Genomic DNA, 17097 nt, shown 5'->3' on the forward strand with positions numbered 1-17097 from the left:
TACATAGAGTCATTGCATTTGGAAGAGCTATCCTGTGATTTTTACTTATCTAGTGACTGAAAAGACTCCAGGTATCCTACAGCAATGACTTTCTGCAGTTATCCACAGTGTAAAGGACACAGACAGTCTTTTGAAGGAAAAAGATTGTCTGGCTACCTTTATGTAACTGTTCTTTCGGATACGTTGTCTAAAAGTGTATTCACAGTGTCCTCTTTCACTCCTTTCCTCAAAGTTTAGTGTAGCTGAGAGGAATGTGAGATTGAGGGAAATGGAGAGAAACACTCTACTTCTGTGTAATTTTGTGTGATGCACAGAATTAATAGAATAAGGAGTACATTCCCATAGATACTGTCAAGGTGAAAATACTCTCCTAGCAATCCTGGCACAGGACTACTAGGAAAATACATGTGCACTTTGTCTTGAAGAAGAATTATCACTGAAGTAACCCATATCTAGGTTTGGTAGTATTGACCAAAAGGTGGTTTTGTACTACTTTGAAACAGCTGGGTCACCTATAAGTTTGTTGATATTGCCACCTGGCACATTGCTGTAATAGCTATGTGTTTTATGTTTAATTTTCCAAATTTATTTCTGAATTTAATTATCATATAAAATTACCTTTGTGTTTGCTGGTATCCCTTTATGTGGGTAAAAAACAAGCTACTGGAGTACAGACAAGCTTCCCTGATTATCTTTTGTGTAGTTGAGATTTAGGAAGAGAAAACAATCTTCCTTTCCTCCTTTGTTGACATCTCATCTTGTATTATTTGTTGTTTTGTTGTTATGATTGCTTAAATTATTATTCCACTGTTTTCTAGAAATAAATATATATTTTTCAAAAACATTCATTTGATAACCAATTGTGGTTATGAATGGTTATTGACACTACTTCACATATATATTTTATTCCCATTTTATCACTTGCTTTTGCATAGTTGAAAATGTATATATACATTTATATTTATTCTGGGGCTGTATGAAGACAATTGCACGATGGTGTGGATACATATTCTTCGCAATTATTCTTCCTGCAATGGTTCTTTTTTTTCCTCTACCTATAATTATACAATTCTGTTACAGTTTCATTTCACAGTTGACTACTTTTTCTTGAGGCCATACCCAGCTTTTAGTGAGTTAGTCCCCCTAGAGTACAGAGCCAAGAGTAATGCTCCTAGGCAGTTACGCACTTCTGCTTATCTCCAAAAATATGCCAACCTCAGGAGCTTGGTGAATACTGGGGTCCAGAAATGAGGTGGAATGTCTCCTAAATCTGTTGATTCTGAGGCTAAAGTCTGCCTAGAGGAGACCATAGCAATCACGTTTTTGACTGCTGTCTTCTTGTCTTCAATAAATTTTTAAACAGGAACCACAGAAGTTGTCTGGGAAATATGTTACCAAGGCAGATTTCCTACATCTCATCTAGAAAACCAGGACTCTGCTTTTAATCATACTTTTCTTACTTTTCAGTTTGCTTTAAGTCAAATTAGTCAGGAGCTTTCTAACATTCTGTATTGTAAAGTTGTTCTATTGTTAAAAAAGGAATTGGAAGACTCAGAAAACATTTCTATAAGTGATTTCATTTTTTAGTTTAATATAGTAATTCAATGAACCAGTAACACTAGAATTAGATCTAGAATCCAGAAAATACTCTGTTATCTCTCCCCCATAACTCCCCCCCCCCAAGAAAATACATTCTTCCAGCTCAGTGCCATTGTCCATAGATTTCACTGTCATGCTGCAGTGCAGAATTCTTTTCCTGAATCTCATGAATTTCATATTTTCTTCTGCACACCAGCAAAGCTTTGTCAGCACTGAGAGAAAGTTAGATGATGCTCTGCTTCTTTTTTTGAATATCAGTGGCAAGTATCTTCTCAGACTTGGCAGGGGGATAGGATATAAGCCATAGCAGAAATGTGACATTAAACAAGAGATACCCAGTGAGTATACACATTTCCAGAGATAGGTGGCTGGTGAGTAGTTTTGAATCCATGCATCTGATGTACACCTAAATCATCTCCTAAATACTTTTTGAAATGTGACTATTATTTACAGTGATCCTCTGACAGGTAAGGAATGAGCCTTTGAGTTTTGGTATTCTCTTATAGTGTGTCATGAAATTCTGAAAGAGGTGAGACATTTCATTCTTTCCTTCATACTCTCCAAAGATCTCCTATTCACTAATTATTGAAGGCAATGGGTAGAAAAATGGCTGAAGAGACCTTTACAGTGGCAGATACAGTGCCTGAGTGTAGGAACTTCCTCTTTTTACAGAAGACATCTCAGAAATTTCTAGTTCACCCTGCTTGATTTGTTTTTAGAAATATAATGCAATAAATGTATGTTTATGAGATCACAGAAGATAGAGGTTTACTATAAATCAAGTTTAGGTAAAAAAAATAATAAATTCAGTTTGTTCCAGGTTGTCTGCAACATTAATTGCAAAATTGAACCAGTAGCAAAATTTTAAGATTTTTTTAACCTGCTTAATACCTTCAGTGATGTGAATGGCCTTTACCTAGCCTCCCTACTCAGCATAGTGGCTGAAAAGCTACCCTTATTATCAGAGATGGTTGTTTTCTGCTGCTCATAAAGACGACAAATAAAGAAGACAAATAACAACCCATTGGTCACCTCTTCTAGAATTTAGGCATTAGCTCATCACATGATAATGGGTAGGAAAATTTGACTTAGTCCTTCAACTCCCCTTTCCTAGATTGTCTTAAGGTTAATTTCCATTGCTTGATTTGCATGCTGCTTCTGTCTACTTGCCTGTTTTTTTCTGTTTACTGTCTCCCTAGGAAACGGTGATTAAAATTTACGTAGGATTTACCATGAAAATATTATCTGTACAGTGGTTTGTTCAATTGAAAGTAGCCCTTCATGGTAGGCACTGCATAGATTTTAAGCATAACATTAATAAAATAAGCTCGGCTTTAAGAGGTTATGTTTCTTTTCTTTTTTCTTTTCGGTTGTTATTCTCTCCTCTCCCTTTTTAACTTGCATTGCTTCCCTGTCCCCCATTAACCATTTCAACTGTATAGAGTATTTCTAAAACAAGCTGTGACAAACTTCAACAATTAAGCTGAAAACAACAGCTACTAAATATTTCCATTTTATACTTAAGTGGTGTTGCTCCTTTATTAAATTTTACATGGCACTTGATTTTTAATGGTGCATTATACTTTGAGTAAAATACTCACTGAGGTATTGTTCACTGATATTCACATTAATATCACATTAATTTATCATGTTCAGTTGTTATAGTAAATAATACAGGAATAATTAATGATAGGGTGCTAAAATAAATTGCTGACACTTTAAGAAGTTGTTTCTTTTTAACAGTTTAGTTAGTATTAATTGCAAAATCACCAATTATAATTAAGATACTTTGTCATGTTGTAGCATTGAGTTAATTTCCATGGAGACTGAAGCATAAGTGGGAAGCTTGTTAGCCTGAATAGTACTGGGGATTTCTTTGAGACCCTTGAGATCTGGCGTTCATTGTTTTCTTTAAAATTTCTGTAGCATAAAATTTGAATTTTAGATCACCTTTGAGAAGTCAGACTAAGTCTGAAAACTGCTATTGATTTTTAGCTAGTGTTTAGGCAAAGAGAGCTCTCATTTATGTTTGGCTGTATATGAGCAGAAAATTTTACAGCATTAGTATTGAATGTATAAATCTTTAGATTATATTAAGGTTCTGCATGTATCCAGGGTCCACTGTACTTAGGAACTCTGTATTTAACTGCCGTCATATTTAAGTTGTTAATTTTTTAGGTAACATTGAGTTGCTGGAGCATGTCCAAAGAAGGGCAACCAAGATGGTGAAGGGTCTAGGGAACAAATCTTATGAGAAGTGGCTGAGGGAGTTGGAGTTATTTAACCTACAGAAAAGGAGGCTCAGGGGATACTTTATCACTCTCTACAACAACCTCAAAGGAGGTTATAGGGAGGTGGGGATAATTTTTCTTTCCCAAGTAGAAAGTGATAGGACAAGAGGAAATGGCCTCAAGTTACACCAGGGGAAATTTGGGTTGGATATTAGGAAAAATTTCCTCACTGAAAAGGTTGTGAAGCATTGGAACAGGCTGCCCAGGGAAGTGGTTGAGTCACCATCTCTGGAGGCATTCAAGACACACAGATGTGGTGCTTTTGGACATGGTTTAGTGGTAGACTAGGCAGTGCTAGGTTAACGGTTGGACTTGATCCTAGAGGTCTTTTCCAACCTAAATGATTGTATGATTCTATGATTTCCATGTCACACAACATAGTAAAGCTTCCTAGCTTTTTTATAATGTCTGAGGAGTGACATGTGAGTGATAGCTGATGATGATTTGAAATCTATCTTGAGGGAAAAACAAAAGGAAAGATAAGGATAGGGAAAGAAAAGGGAAAGTCAGTTCTTAAGCAGCAGCTGGGAAGAGGAAGGAGAATCACCACACTAATACTTCTCCAATAAAGTGTGTGGCAAAAATGATGATTACAGTAATGATGAGCAAAAATGATTACAGTAATGATGAAAAAGCCAACACCTTACTGCTTTCTCAGTAATATACTTCTATTTCTCTTGAAGACCCACTCAAGCTCTTTGTAAGTAGTTTATGATGCTGTTACCCCTGAATAAGGTGGTGGTAGCTGTTGCAATGAATAGTGTGCACGCTCCAAACTGATTAGTAGTTAAGCTGTGTGTGTATATTATTGTGTAATATCTATTGTGTATTAAAAACAAACAAGCAAACAAAAACACTATCTGCTCATATCTACCAGGCTTTATTCCAATATGAACTTAAAAGCTAAAAGCCACCAAGTTAGGAGTGATGCAAACAAGCTAAAAGCAATAGGGCAAAGGAGTGAGAAGTGGGGTAAGAACAGTATGGTTTAAGTGTCCATGGCAGCCACTTTTAAGGAGAAACCCAGCATAACAGTGATTCAGAATTCACCAGTGCTAGGTGAAAGCAAGAGCAGCACATAGGTGTCCTGCACAGGGCTTACAAGTGAAAGACAAGTGAAAGAGTGGCTGAAGAACTGGAAATGAAGGGCATTACAGAAGTTAAGGCACTGTGCAGCAGAGGTGCTGTGCAAGTTTCACGTGCACCTTGGCTGGATGTGGCATTCCAGTTAATCAGAAGCTTCATCTCCCTGCACTGCACCTGAGTTTGTACATGAAACTGTGCTTCAGTGCAGTCATATCATGTCTATAAAGTCATATGCACAGCTATGGGCTTTAGAGGCCCATCAGTCAATGCCTGTGGAGAAAACCTAAGTTCTTGCTGATGTATGAAGACAGATCATGATGGCAGGTTCCACTTCATCCATGATCCCTTTGCCCTTGTGATAATGTTGGATGATCATCCTACTGGGTAACAATATTGTCCAATAGAAACACAAAGAAGTATTAACTGTCTGAGCTCAACTTGTTCTCATTTTATCAACTGCTGCACCATTTTGTAAATACAACAAAGATATTCTGCACTCAGTAGAAGAGCTTGGTGGCAGAGAAACCTTTAAACTGGCAGTATACTACTTTTATTTGATCTCTGCATTGAAGATCTGTTTAAAATCCTGTCAAACCTTTTAGCAAGACATATGGAAGAATAATAAAGTAAAGTTTTCCATTAAATAAAGCTATTGTTACGTTTTTACATGAACTGTATTTCAAAGCATATCAAGAGCCCTGAATTGTTTGTTTTATGGAGTCTGTGTTCATTGAACACTTCCTGAATATGATTTTCAAAAAATCTACTTTCTACTGTTTCCTTTTATCCTACTTCAAGTAAGACAATGAAAGAAGAAAAAAAAGTTACTTATGTAAATGGAATTTAAGTGAGTTTATTAAGCAAAAGAACAAAGAATGGGGTCAACTGTCTATTCCAGGCAGATTGCTCTCACTGCAAGAGAATAAAAGAACAGCTTAATAAGATGCATTTTCCAGTCTGCTGCAGTTCTCAACAAGGTTATAATAGACTACTCAGAAAACGTAGTGAAAATAAAAGCATAAAGTTTCTCCTTTAAAACCTTTTGGCTGTGGTTATCGGTAGTACACACTGACTAATAGTATACCTAGGGGATAACTAAGGTGAACATTTTAGATTTCATAATACATAACATTAACTTTAAAAAGCACTCAAGGTTCAAAAGTTGTAATAATGAATTAGGTTAATCTGCTTTTATCTGCTTGTCATGTTTTGAAACAGACTCGATGCTATATTGATTTTTTCTTAAAAGTTTAAGTGGTATTGGCTTTTAGATGCTGCCATTTGGCAGATGTTTATGGTTTGGCAGATTTGAAAAATGAAAAATTGGAATTGGAACCAGTAACTTATATGTGCAGAACAAATTTAGTTTTGGTATATGCTAGTTTTAGCGATGTAACAAGCCATTTAGATGTGATGACAATAACTTTTTACCCTACTAGTAACCAAACTATGTAGAAAATTTGGATTTTAGTGAATCTATTCTTCTTTCAGCAAGAAAACCACAAACATCTGTAGCACTGTGAGCACATTTTTATTTAAATTAGCATGCATTACAATTCAATTAGAACACTGAATAAACAAGGGCATATTCTTAAAGAAGGTCATTATCTCTTGCTCTTCATCCTCGCCTAAAAATGCACAGCTATTCACTGTAGACATCAGAAAAAAATCTCCTGTTCTTAAAAAATAGATGCTTGAAATTTAATGTTTTATAATGGAAATCTTCCTTCCTTCCAATACCTGAGTGTTTCTTTTGCAGTTCTCATTCAAATTAGGGAACTAGATTAGCTGGGGTAGTTAATGTGAATTAACACATTGAATATCTCATATGAGGTAACGTAAGTGTTCAGTGCTATTGCAAAGTTTACAATCTAATTCTTTTCCAGATTAAATAATGTTTCATATTTAAATCTTCCTCACTTTTTATTTATAGCCTATTTTCAATTAAACAGATCCCTTCAATATGAAAACAACCTCTTAATTTTATGGACCCTGTCAGAGCACAGTAGGTGCTATTTTATGTTACTTCTACAATAATGTACCTTTTTTTCCTTTCTCCCCCAGCCTCAAAAAAATTGTTTAAGAATTATGACAACCCCACTACATCTTTTCTAGATCAAAAGAGGTCTCTCCTATACTTTTGAATGGAATTTTTTTCATTTCTTTTTACATATTTTTTATGGTTTTCTTTATTTGTCTATTTTTGCTTAAAACAGATGTTTGAGAAATCTCATGATTACCCATTTTTTTGGCTTTTTCTACAAAATATATTTAAAATATGTAAGAAAATGGAGGTAAATTTTAGGTTAAAGTGACAAATGGGTCTTTTCTGTTTAATCTAAAGATTTAGGTGCCACTGATCATATTGATAGTTAAAAAACGTAAACAATTTTAAAAAATAGATGACTACAGAAACAGGCATAATAAGAAAACAAAATAAAGAAGGGATCTGTATTGCATTGTAAAGACTCTACAGCCAGCAAAACAGCAGAAAAAAAGCTCCAGAAATATAAGAAACTGTCCCTAGTCCTGAAAAAGACTACACCTTACATGCCTACTTCGGCTGTTTTCAGATACTCACTGGCACAGGGAACTTGGATGATACATTTCCCCTAAACCCTGCTCCAACACTTTAACACCAAGCTTGTAACTTTGACAGCGTTTGACACACAGGTGAAGGCATAAGGTCACATTCACAGTAAGCCCCATAATTCTGCAAAAATCATAAGAGACCTAGAACCACAAAACAAACATGCTATGTAACATCATCTCCCTACCCATAAGCATGCTCTAAAAATTACTCACCTGAAGAAGAGCTGCATGCAGTAAAGGCACCTACTACTACACAGCTTGCTTTACTCTAAAAGATCCTACTAGTTTTTACCTCAAAAAGACATGCTTACCTCCCTCAACTTAGAAACACATCAGCCCCCACACTCTGACCCACCTAAAGAACCCTGCAAGTGGCTGAAGGAAAAACAAAGCCCTCACCCCCCAAAAAGCAGCTCTAACAGAAGGAGCTCTCCCACAGGCCACCTGCAGCTTATATACCATTAGGCCCACCTGGCACCCAACCAATTACCTGGGAAAGGGGCGGGGCAAAGCAAAAAAGGTAGAAATCAAGCAGGATGAGCAGCAGCTGTGTTGGTTTTGTTTACCTGGCTCAGCTCAGCAGTGTGCAAAGCACAGCACAGAGAGCTGGGCTGTTTCTAGAAGCAACAATTCCTGTGCCTTTGTTTCAGCTTTGAATACTGAAAGGACAACATGACCAAGTAAGTAACTGAAACTATTTCAACTGGAATTAGCTCAAACCTTTCTTCACGCTTTCTTTACGCTCATGATGGATGAAGACATCTCTATATTAATTCTCTTAGATTTACAGCTGCTGTTAGTAACATTAACCATAATCTCCTTTTGAATCTGGACAGTCTTGTATGGCAGTAGAAGGATTGCTTAATGTTGGCTGCCCGTATTTTTAATTTTGGTGGCCTTTGGGTTTATTGTTTATCATTTTTAGAGAACTTTCATGCAGATAAAGACCAGGCAAGGTTATGGCTGGTCTTAATGAAATTAAGTACTATGAAAACTGGGAAAAATTACTGGGGAAATTTACTGAGAAAGTTTGATACCAGCAAACCAATGCAAGTGGTAAAAACTGTTTTAAATATATTCACTTTCAGTGGGATTTGTGGAATAAAAGGAAAGATATAGGGATAAGAAAATGGAACTTCCCTTAACATGGAGAATGTTGCTTTTCCCAGCTGTGTAAAATGGCATCAGCATAAACTTCTCCCTTCCCCTTGGCCTTCTTGATTTTAATCAGGTTGTTTTAACTTTTACTGTCTTATACAACATGTGAAACTGAGCACGTGGTTGCTATTAAGGAGATTAGATTTTTTTTTTTTTCTGGCTCTGGTCTCTGTGCTTAAGTTCTCTGCAAGGAGCTCTACTATTTGTGTGTCCATCATGGATATGATCTTCTCTTTTTGTTTCATGTAGAAAGAAAATAATTTATTTTACCCAAAGCGCCGCTACAGGCTGGGAGATAAGTGGTTGGAAAGCTGCCTGGGAGAGAAGGAGCTGGGAGTACTGGTTGATAGTTGGCTGAATATGAGCCAGCAGTGTGGCTAGGAAGGCCAACATCATCCTGGCTTGTATAAGAAGCAGTGTGGCCAGCAGGGCTAGGGAAGTGATTGTCGCCCTGTACTCAGCTCTGGTGAGGCCGCACCTCGAGTACTGTGTTCAGTTTTGGGCCCCTTGCTACAAGAAGGACATGGAGGTGCTCCTGCAAGTCCAGAGGAGGGCAACGAAGCTGGTGAGGGGTCTGGAGAACAAGTCTTACGAGGAGCAGCTGAGGGAGCTGGGGTTGTTGAGCCTGGAGAAGAGGAGGCTCAGGGGAGACCTCATCGCTCTCTATAGGTACCTTAAAGGAGGCTGTAGCAAGGTGGGGGTTGGTCTGTTCTCCCATGTGCCTGGTGACAGGACGAGGGGGAATGGGCTAAAGTTGCGACAGGGGAGGTTTAGGTTGGATATTAGGAAGAACTTCTTTACTGAAAGGGTTGTTAGGCATTGGAATGGACTGCCCAGGGAGGTGGTTGAGTCGCCATCCCTGGAGGTCTTTAAGAGATATTTAGATGTAGCCCTTAGTGATATGGTTTAGTGGAGGACTTGTTAGTGCTAGGTCAGAGGTTGGACTGGGTGATCTTGGAGGTCTCTTCCAACCTAGATGATTCTGTGTGTGTGTGTGATTTAAGTGCTACATCTGTGTTATAGCATTTTTTAAAATTTATCATATGCAGATATTAAATTGCATTCATATGCACACTATTATACTAGTTTAACACGTCATATAATCTGACAAAGTGCAGTGTGAAATATGTTTTTTTTAAAAAAAGGCTACACCTGGAGGACCTAGTCCTGAAAATACTATTTACATAGAACACAGTAATTCAGTGCTTAATAAATGAAAATACAAGCAAAAATGTGTGTGTATATATATATATATTCATATGCAGGGAACATAAGAAGTCTTTTCTATTTCATTTGTATGGGCTTGGGAAGCAGATCATTCTCCCAGGGAGTGGGTGAAAGGAATCTGTAAGGTGTTGAAGTAAAATAGTGATGTGAAAGTCCTCTGCAGCCAAGAAACAAAGAGCTCTTTCAGAATCATCTGATAAGATTTGTCTGTTTAACTAGAGGTGCTAAAATCAGTAGTTACTCATAAAGCACATGTGCTAGATAAGGAACATTGCATTAAATCTTTCAGAAGTGATTGGCATTTTTTTTTTATTATTTTTAAATTACCATAAGTGGATAAGCCGTATCTCTTCCTTATGCAAAACTTCATGGTTCGATCTTTAATCAAGAATGTAGGAGATCTGGTTTCACTTCATTTCTGTAAAAGAATGTTAAATAATGGCTGATACCTCCTAGCAGAATGATCTTGCCAATGTGGCTAAAGACTATTTTTTTTTTCATTTTGCATAAAGAATTAAAGATTTTTTGGAGGTAATGGAAATGAACATGAGTGCGTTTTTCAAGTCTACTTGTTTGGTAGTCACAGGGCAACAGTGATATTATTTTCTAACTGTTTAACGCATGAATTTCCTTGAAGTATTCCTCCTCCCTTGTTTAATGCCCTACCCATTGTGCTAAAGAGGTTAGCCAACATTTGTTCATTTTCTAATCAATTTGTCTGAATTAGAAGTTGTAGGAGATGCATGTTTGGATTCCCAGAGGCAGAAAAGTGAATTGAATTTAGGTGTCATATGTTCTGGCTGCATGTGTTAATTACTGCATGATTATTATTTTTTTAACAGTACCTTCTACTGTAGATATTTTAAACCTAACCAAACCAAACAAACAAACCCACATGGTGTTTCCTGTATTGCTGAGTAGAATACTAGGGCCTAAAGGGGGAGAGATGCCTTTTTCCTGTTGACACACGCTGCATATTGTTCGTGGATGCTGTTCAGAGTTTCTAAACCCTGGTGCAATCATGGATTCCAGTGTGCAGGGATGGTTATAAAAAATACTTGGTTGAAGTCCTTAGGGCATAAGGCACTTCACTTTCTTCCCAAAAGTCAATTAAAAAAGAGTTACATATGCATATGTAAATGCACACACAAAAAATGTATACAGATATTTATATATAACCATATGTAGTAGTATCCCATATCTGAGAGATCATTTACCAAAGAAGTATCATAGTATCTAGTTCATTTGTCAGTCTTCTAATATTCTTTGCAACATTTAAACAATATAAAATGACTTTAGACTGTCTCATGAAGGAACAGTTCAGCTATCTGAGGTTTTGTGGCAGGGGCTAACTTTCAACACTCTTCTGCCTATCAAATATACTGCAGCTCAGGGTCAAAGTAACCTAAGGAAGAGAACATAAAGCTCTACTTTAAAATAGAAAATGATCTCTAACTTACATGTTAAATCAAGGATCCTGAGCCAGATCCTTTTTGATTTCCTTCTTCACCTTGCCCAAGGAGAGCCCAAATGTAGAGCAGAAAGACTGAGTAAGACTATTTCCTTCCTAAATTACTTTCTTCTCTCCTTTCATCTTTCATTCCCTCCTTCCCCCATTTTATGCATTCCTCCCAGTTTCCCTCTCCTTCACCTTCTGCTTCTTCCTTTCTTTCTTCAATGTTATTGAAGGGAAGAAGTACAGAATAATTCACTGGTTTTGACCTTTTCAAAAGCAAAAGCATGTAACTTTGATGTCTGTCAAGGCCTCTGAAATTTAAATGTAAGTTTTTTAGATAGTTTATATATAAATATGAAACATGCATTACTCCCTGAATATGTTTAAAAGAATTAGTTTCTGATTTTTCTGCTGTATCTTTACACTGTATTTTCAAAATGATTGTAAAAAAAATACATTTTTTTCTAAAAAAAAAAAAAAGAAAATTTACAATGCTAAAATTGTAAAATCCACACTTCCAAAACTGAATATCTTGAATGTCGTATGAGCCCTAAGAGTCTATTTAAAATGTACATGAAAAAAAAAAATTACCAGTTACCACTTCTGTAAAATGTATCTTTTGGTTTATTATTACACATTTATGTGTTCTTGTGTTAATTGTTATAACAGGTTTGTGCCGAACTCTGAATAAGTTCTGAATGATGTTTAGGTCAAAATCTGGATTTTACGTAATATATTTTATCCTTAGATTGAACAATGAAGCATAAATATTAGTCAATCTTAAAAATTGTAGATTAATATATATTGACTGGAGGTTTTAGAAGGCATTTTTATGCCATTTTTAAGCATTTTGAATTTTTTTTGAACAGTATATCAATATTCTTTTCTGTCTCTTTCAGTGTGTTCATTTATGTGCTGAAATTTACATTGCACATTTGGAATAATTTTATTAGTCTTTATTCTGAATTCAAACTGAGCCCACAGCCTGAAACACACTACTCTTCCTATATATTTCTTTTCTTTACTGGGAAGTAATGACAAAAACTTCTACTCCTGAACGTGTCAGTTCTTACTACAGGTGGCTGTGAAAAAGACTCACCTACTTTTTACCTTGAAAGGAAGGGAGCTGTCTGCTTGATGCTGACTAATATCAGTAACTGTTGGTTTGTTCTGTATTTTTTTTGTTTGTTTTCATACCTGGTGGAAAAAATATGTGACTTCTTTTGATTTATTGCCAGACTGCTTTATCTCAGAAGATTATTGTCTGCTTTTTCTAGTACTTGTAAAAGCTGTGCAGGCGAGTAGGTGAAATCAATGTTACACTTATTTGAAATGTTACCACAATAAATATATTTCAACAGAACCTCTAATTTTTATGGAATCTGGCTGAGCTGCGTTATAGGTTAGCCTAATGGGAGGACCAAGGAATAAATTGGAGGTAAAGGGAACTAGATAAAAGCACCTAAGTGCACATTTACCCAGTGAAATGCTGGAAATAGCAACTTTGGTAGGGCTTTTAGGTGTTTGTCCTGTAGATGAAATCCAGCGGAAACGTACTTTTCCTAGATAGTCATAGCAAGTTAGAGTTTTCATAGCGACTAAATATTTCTGAAAATAACCTACATTTTCTTGAAATCGATAATTCACTTCTTTTTTTTCCTTTTTTTTTTTTATTGTGTCTGTCTCCTTTAGCTGAATGTGGAGCAACTGTCTCTGGAAATGAAGGAACATTGTTGTCTCCAAATTTTCCATCTAATTATGACAACAACCATGAATGTATCTATAAAATTGAAACAGAGGCTGGAAAAGGGATCCATCTTAGAGCCAGGAGTTTTCAGCTGCGTGAGGGAGATATTGTTAAGGTAAAAAGAAAACTTATTTCACTTTCTATCATGCTCAACATTCACATTACATGAATGACTCAGTATTTAATACCAAATATCTTTATCTTCATTTCACTTTCCCACACCGAATGTAAATTCTGTCTGAATATAGGTGACATTAAAAGGTCAGTTATATTTATAGAAATATTAGGCCATTTACACTGGATGTAAATGTAAAAAGAAAACCTAAAATGTAAACTTGAATTTTGAAAACTAAGGTGTAAATATTATTTTCTGTTCACAAGAATATTTATAAGTGAAGCTCTGAGATTGCTTAAAAAAGGACAGTTTTTAATTGCAGATGGTACATTATCAGTACATTTTTATTCTCTTATTTATCTTGCATGGAGTGGGCATTTCTTTCAAATTAATGAATTTTCTCATTTGAATACGAAGATGCCAGCTAATATAGATTATTGTAATTGCTCTAGGTGTATTTTATTTCTCCAGGTGTCCCTGACTGAGCAGGGGGTTGGGCCAGATGACATACAGAGGTCCCTTCCAACCTCAACCATTCTGTGATTCTGTTATATTGACTAAAGCAGTACTTAAAGAAGTTGGTTTTCTTTCTTTCGCTCTTACTCTGTAGCTAACGTTTGAAACATACCCTAAATATGAACAGATTTTAACATATACTTCTCTACAGTATGTTCATAATATATTTTTTTAATAATGGCTGCTGCATTCTTGTATGGGAATAAAACATTACATTCATCTGAAGTGTTGAGCATATATTAAATTACTCTTTCAAGTTTATGTCTCTAATTTTTCAGAGTTAATTGATACTTCAAATCACTGAGGACGCTGAATTCAGTTAGCAACTTGCTATCTGGGGATATCACAGCAACCCATTTAGCATGTTAGAAATAATTGTCTGTATTTCTAACTTGATTGTACTATTTTTTATTTGCACATCCCACAGTAGTTTAAAAATATTATTATAGAGCAAATTTTGTTTACCATACTTTTATCTATTATTCCATCGGATGAGTCTCCTTATGTAAATGTGTGAGTATTTTAAAATCAAAGGAAAAAAAAGGGGGGGGGGGCTTCTCTTTAAGTACTGGCTTTCCTAATACAAACATTCATATCTTTGTTACTATACTGTTATTTGTAGCAAGTACAGACTGGATCAAACCATGAATTAAGCAAAACTTAAAAAAATCACAAGCAGCTCCCTCACAAGGGGAGCGGAGGGGCAGGCACTGAGCTCTGCTCTCTGGGGACAGCGACAGGACCCGAGGGAACAGCATGGAGCTGGGACAGGGGAGGGTCAGGCTGGGGGTTAGGGAAAGGTTCTGCACCCAGAGGGTGGTCGGGCACTGGGACAGGCTTCCCAGGGTCGTCATGGCACCGAGCATGCTGGGGTTCAAGGAGTGTTTGGACAATGCTCTTAGACATGGTTTGATTTTTAGGTGATCCTATAGGTTGATTGATAGGTGATCCCATAGGTTTCCCCAGCATCCGTAGATTTTGGGTTAAGTTAGACCACGTTTTACTGTCTGTTCTGTTCATTATCTGTTATGGACCTATTGTCTTTTAATTTTGTTAGCCATTTAGATCAGTTGATAGTACGTACCTGTTCTGTGACAATAAATCCTGAAAGTTCACGATGTACTGTGTAAAGAAGTAGTTTATCTTTTTTCTTTTTCCCCGAGGAAATTTGTCCCTTTAATATGGGTTAGGAAAAAGGGAGATACCATATGGACTACAGCACCTCATTTTTCAGCATGGATGAGTTTACTCTCAGCTAACATGCTATTTTACTTTAGTTCCCTAAGATGGTTCAGAATTGTATCTTAACTGTGGATGCTTGTTTTGCATATAGCATGGTTTAGGCGAATACATACTATCTAGTCTCTTCCCTTTTCTTTTGTGGTTTGTCTGTGAGGGAGATCTCCGCATCTGGGACAGAAATAGATTTTAATGTACTCTGACCAGATCTACAATCTGAGCAACTGGGAAATTATAACGCTCTCCAAATGCTTACCTTCCCCAAAGCTTTGGCAGAGATGCAGAATTCTGAAGTTTGCTTTCTTTCCTCTGTGTACATAAATATGAGCAAAATATGGTATAATCACCAGACATTATCTTGTGCTTGCACAGAAGAAAGCCCCAAGACTTTGCCTTTCAAGCAGCTTGCAAGGGATGCACTGAATCTTCAGAATATTTATAAACCTTGTGCTGAACCACAGAACATTTTCCCCCCTGAATATCTTTCTACTTTTGAAGAAAATATGTGCTTATATAGTATTGCATTTTGCATCTGTGGCACAGTGCTGGCAGCCAGGGGGCTGCAGAGGAGAGGCTTGGGGCTGTGAGGAGAGGCCGGGGCTGCCCCACGCCGGACACAGCTGGTTCCAGAAGGCTCCAGTGGCCTCGCTGCAGGGCATGGCTGTGGGCCCAGCAGCCGAGATGAAGGCGCCTCTGGGAAACATATTTGAGAAAAGGTAAAAAATGCTGCTCAGCAGTGTGTGAGAGAGAGTAATGAGGGGAAAAAGAAAAACATCTGAGAAACAATCCTGGCAATGCCAAGGTCAGTGCTCCACAAATGTCTTACAAAGTATGTAATATCACTATTTGAGGTAAGATGGCAAAGAATTCCATGAGGATTTAATACAAAAGTTTGGGAACATATATAGGAAGATACATAACAATGTCAGGAAGCTATATGGGAATTATTTCTCAAACCATCAAAGCACTATTTTAAAAACATTTCCCTCCCTTTGAAAAGACTTTATACCGTAAAGATCTCGACAGTTAAGGAATTGCAGAGTTTAGTTATAAGTAATTTATTCTTATTATCAGAAAGAGAAACTGGATTTTAAGAAAATCTAGCCAGCATTTACTTCTCCTTCAGATATCTGCTTTTTACATCCCACAGCAGATACATGTACATTAGCACCATTACTGGGAGATTTTACCTCATGAATAACAGTAGCACTGTCCTCTCTTCTCACCTGCGTATTTTCAGCCCAGCAGCAGAGCAAGCACGTACCTCTCAGTTCCTCACAAATACTTAGGTGAAATGGAGCATCTCGAATGTCCTGGCTTCATTTATCTTAGTACACTAAACAATGCCACAATTGTTCTCTACTGCCCCCAAGGCCAAGTTCTACAGTTTGAATACATCCATAACATTAAACTCTCTAATCTTACAAAACAAGGTGGTTCACTTAAACCTCCTCTTGGAAACAGTCCCTGGCCTATGCATCTCCTGGGCTAACATTTTCTCAGAAAAGATTTGTGAGGGTGGTAGTAGGTCTGCATTAAATGAGTGCCAAGGATGTACTAACAATAAATATTGTGTGAACAATCAAGTTGTGCCTGTCTCCTGCTCTGGCACAGAGTTGTGCTCTGTCTCCTACATGCTTTTAAAATGTAAAACCAGCTTCAACTGTGTGTGTTTAACTAGGTTTGCTGTTGGCACAAGTACGAACTGAAAAGTCATCTAAATATTGAAGTTAAGTAGCGCATGGGGAATAATATAATTTTCAAAAGTGTTTCTGACATAAGGCTATGTACATGAGAAAGGGGCAAGATAAGTGATTTCAAGGAGAGTACTTGCAATGTATTGCCAGGGTAATGACTGTAAGTTATGGGCAAAGCTTCCTATAGCTGTAGCAAGGTTTAAACTTGAACTGAGGGGAAAGAAGTCAGAACTTCTGACTTCTAAAAAAACAGAAATATTTCTAAAAGAAATAGAAGCAGAGGCACCATTTTGAGGTGAATAGGTAAGCTGAGTATTTTAAAGCTTATTCTTTCTGACTGACACTTCAGATTCCTCATCTTTCTGCTTCAATGA

At 36.8% G+C, this 17097-nt stretch overlaps 1 protein-coding gene across 12 annotated transcripts in view; it reads left to right on the forward strand.

Moving 5' to 3' along the window:
* The window catches only part of CSMD1 (CUB and Sushi multiple domains 1), a 1150108-nt gene that overhangs the window by 891944 nt on the left and 241067 nt on the right, over positions 1–17097 (forward strand). For all 12 annotated transcript variants that reach the window (XM_080586628.1, XM_080586632.1, XM_080586634.1 and 9 more), the window contains one exon: positions 13102–13271. In XM_080586628.1, coding sequence (XP_080442754.1) covers positions 13102–13271 — 170 coding nt within the window. The remainder of the gene's footprint in view (positions 1–13101; positions 13272–17097) is intronic.

Source organism: Anser brachyrhynchus (genome assembly GCF_964034855.1).
Source record: "Anser brachyrhynchus genome assembly, chromosome: 3".
Lineage (NCBI taxonomy): Eukaryota > Metazoa > Chordata > Aves > Anseriformes > Anatidae > Anser > Anser brachyrhynchus.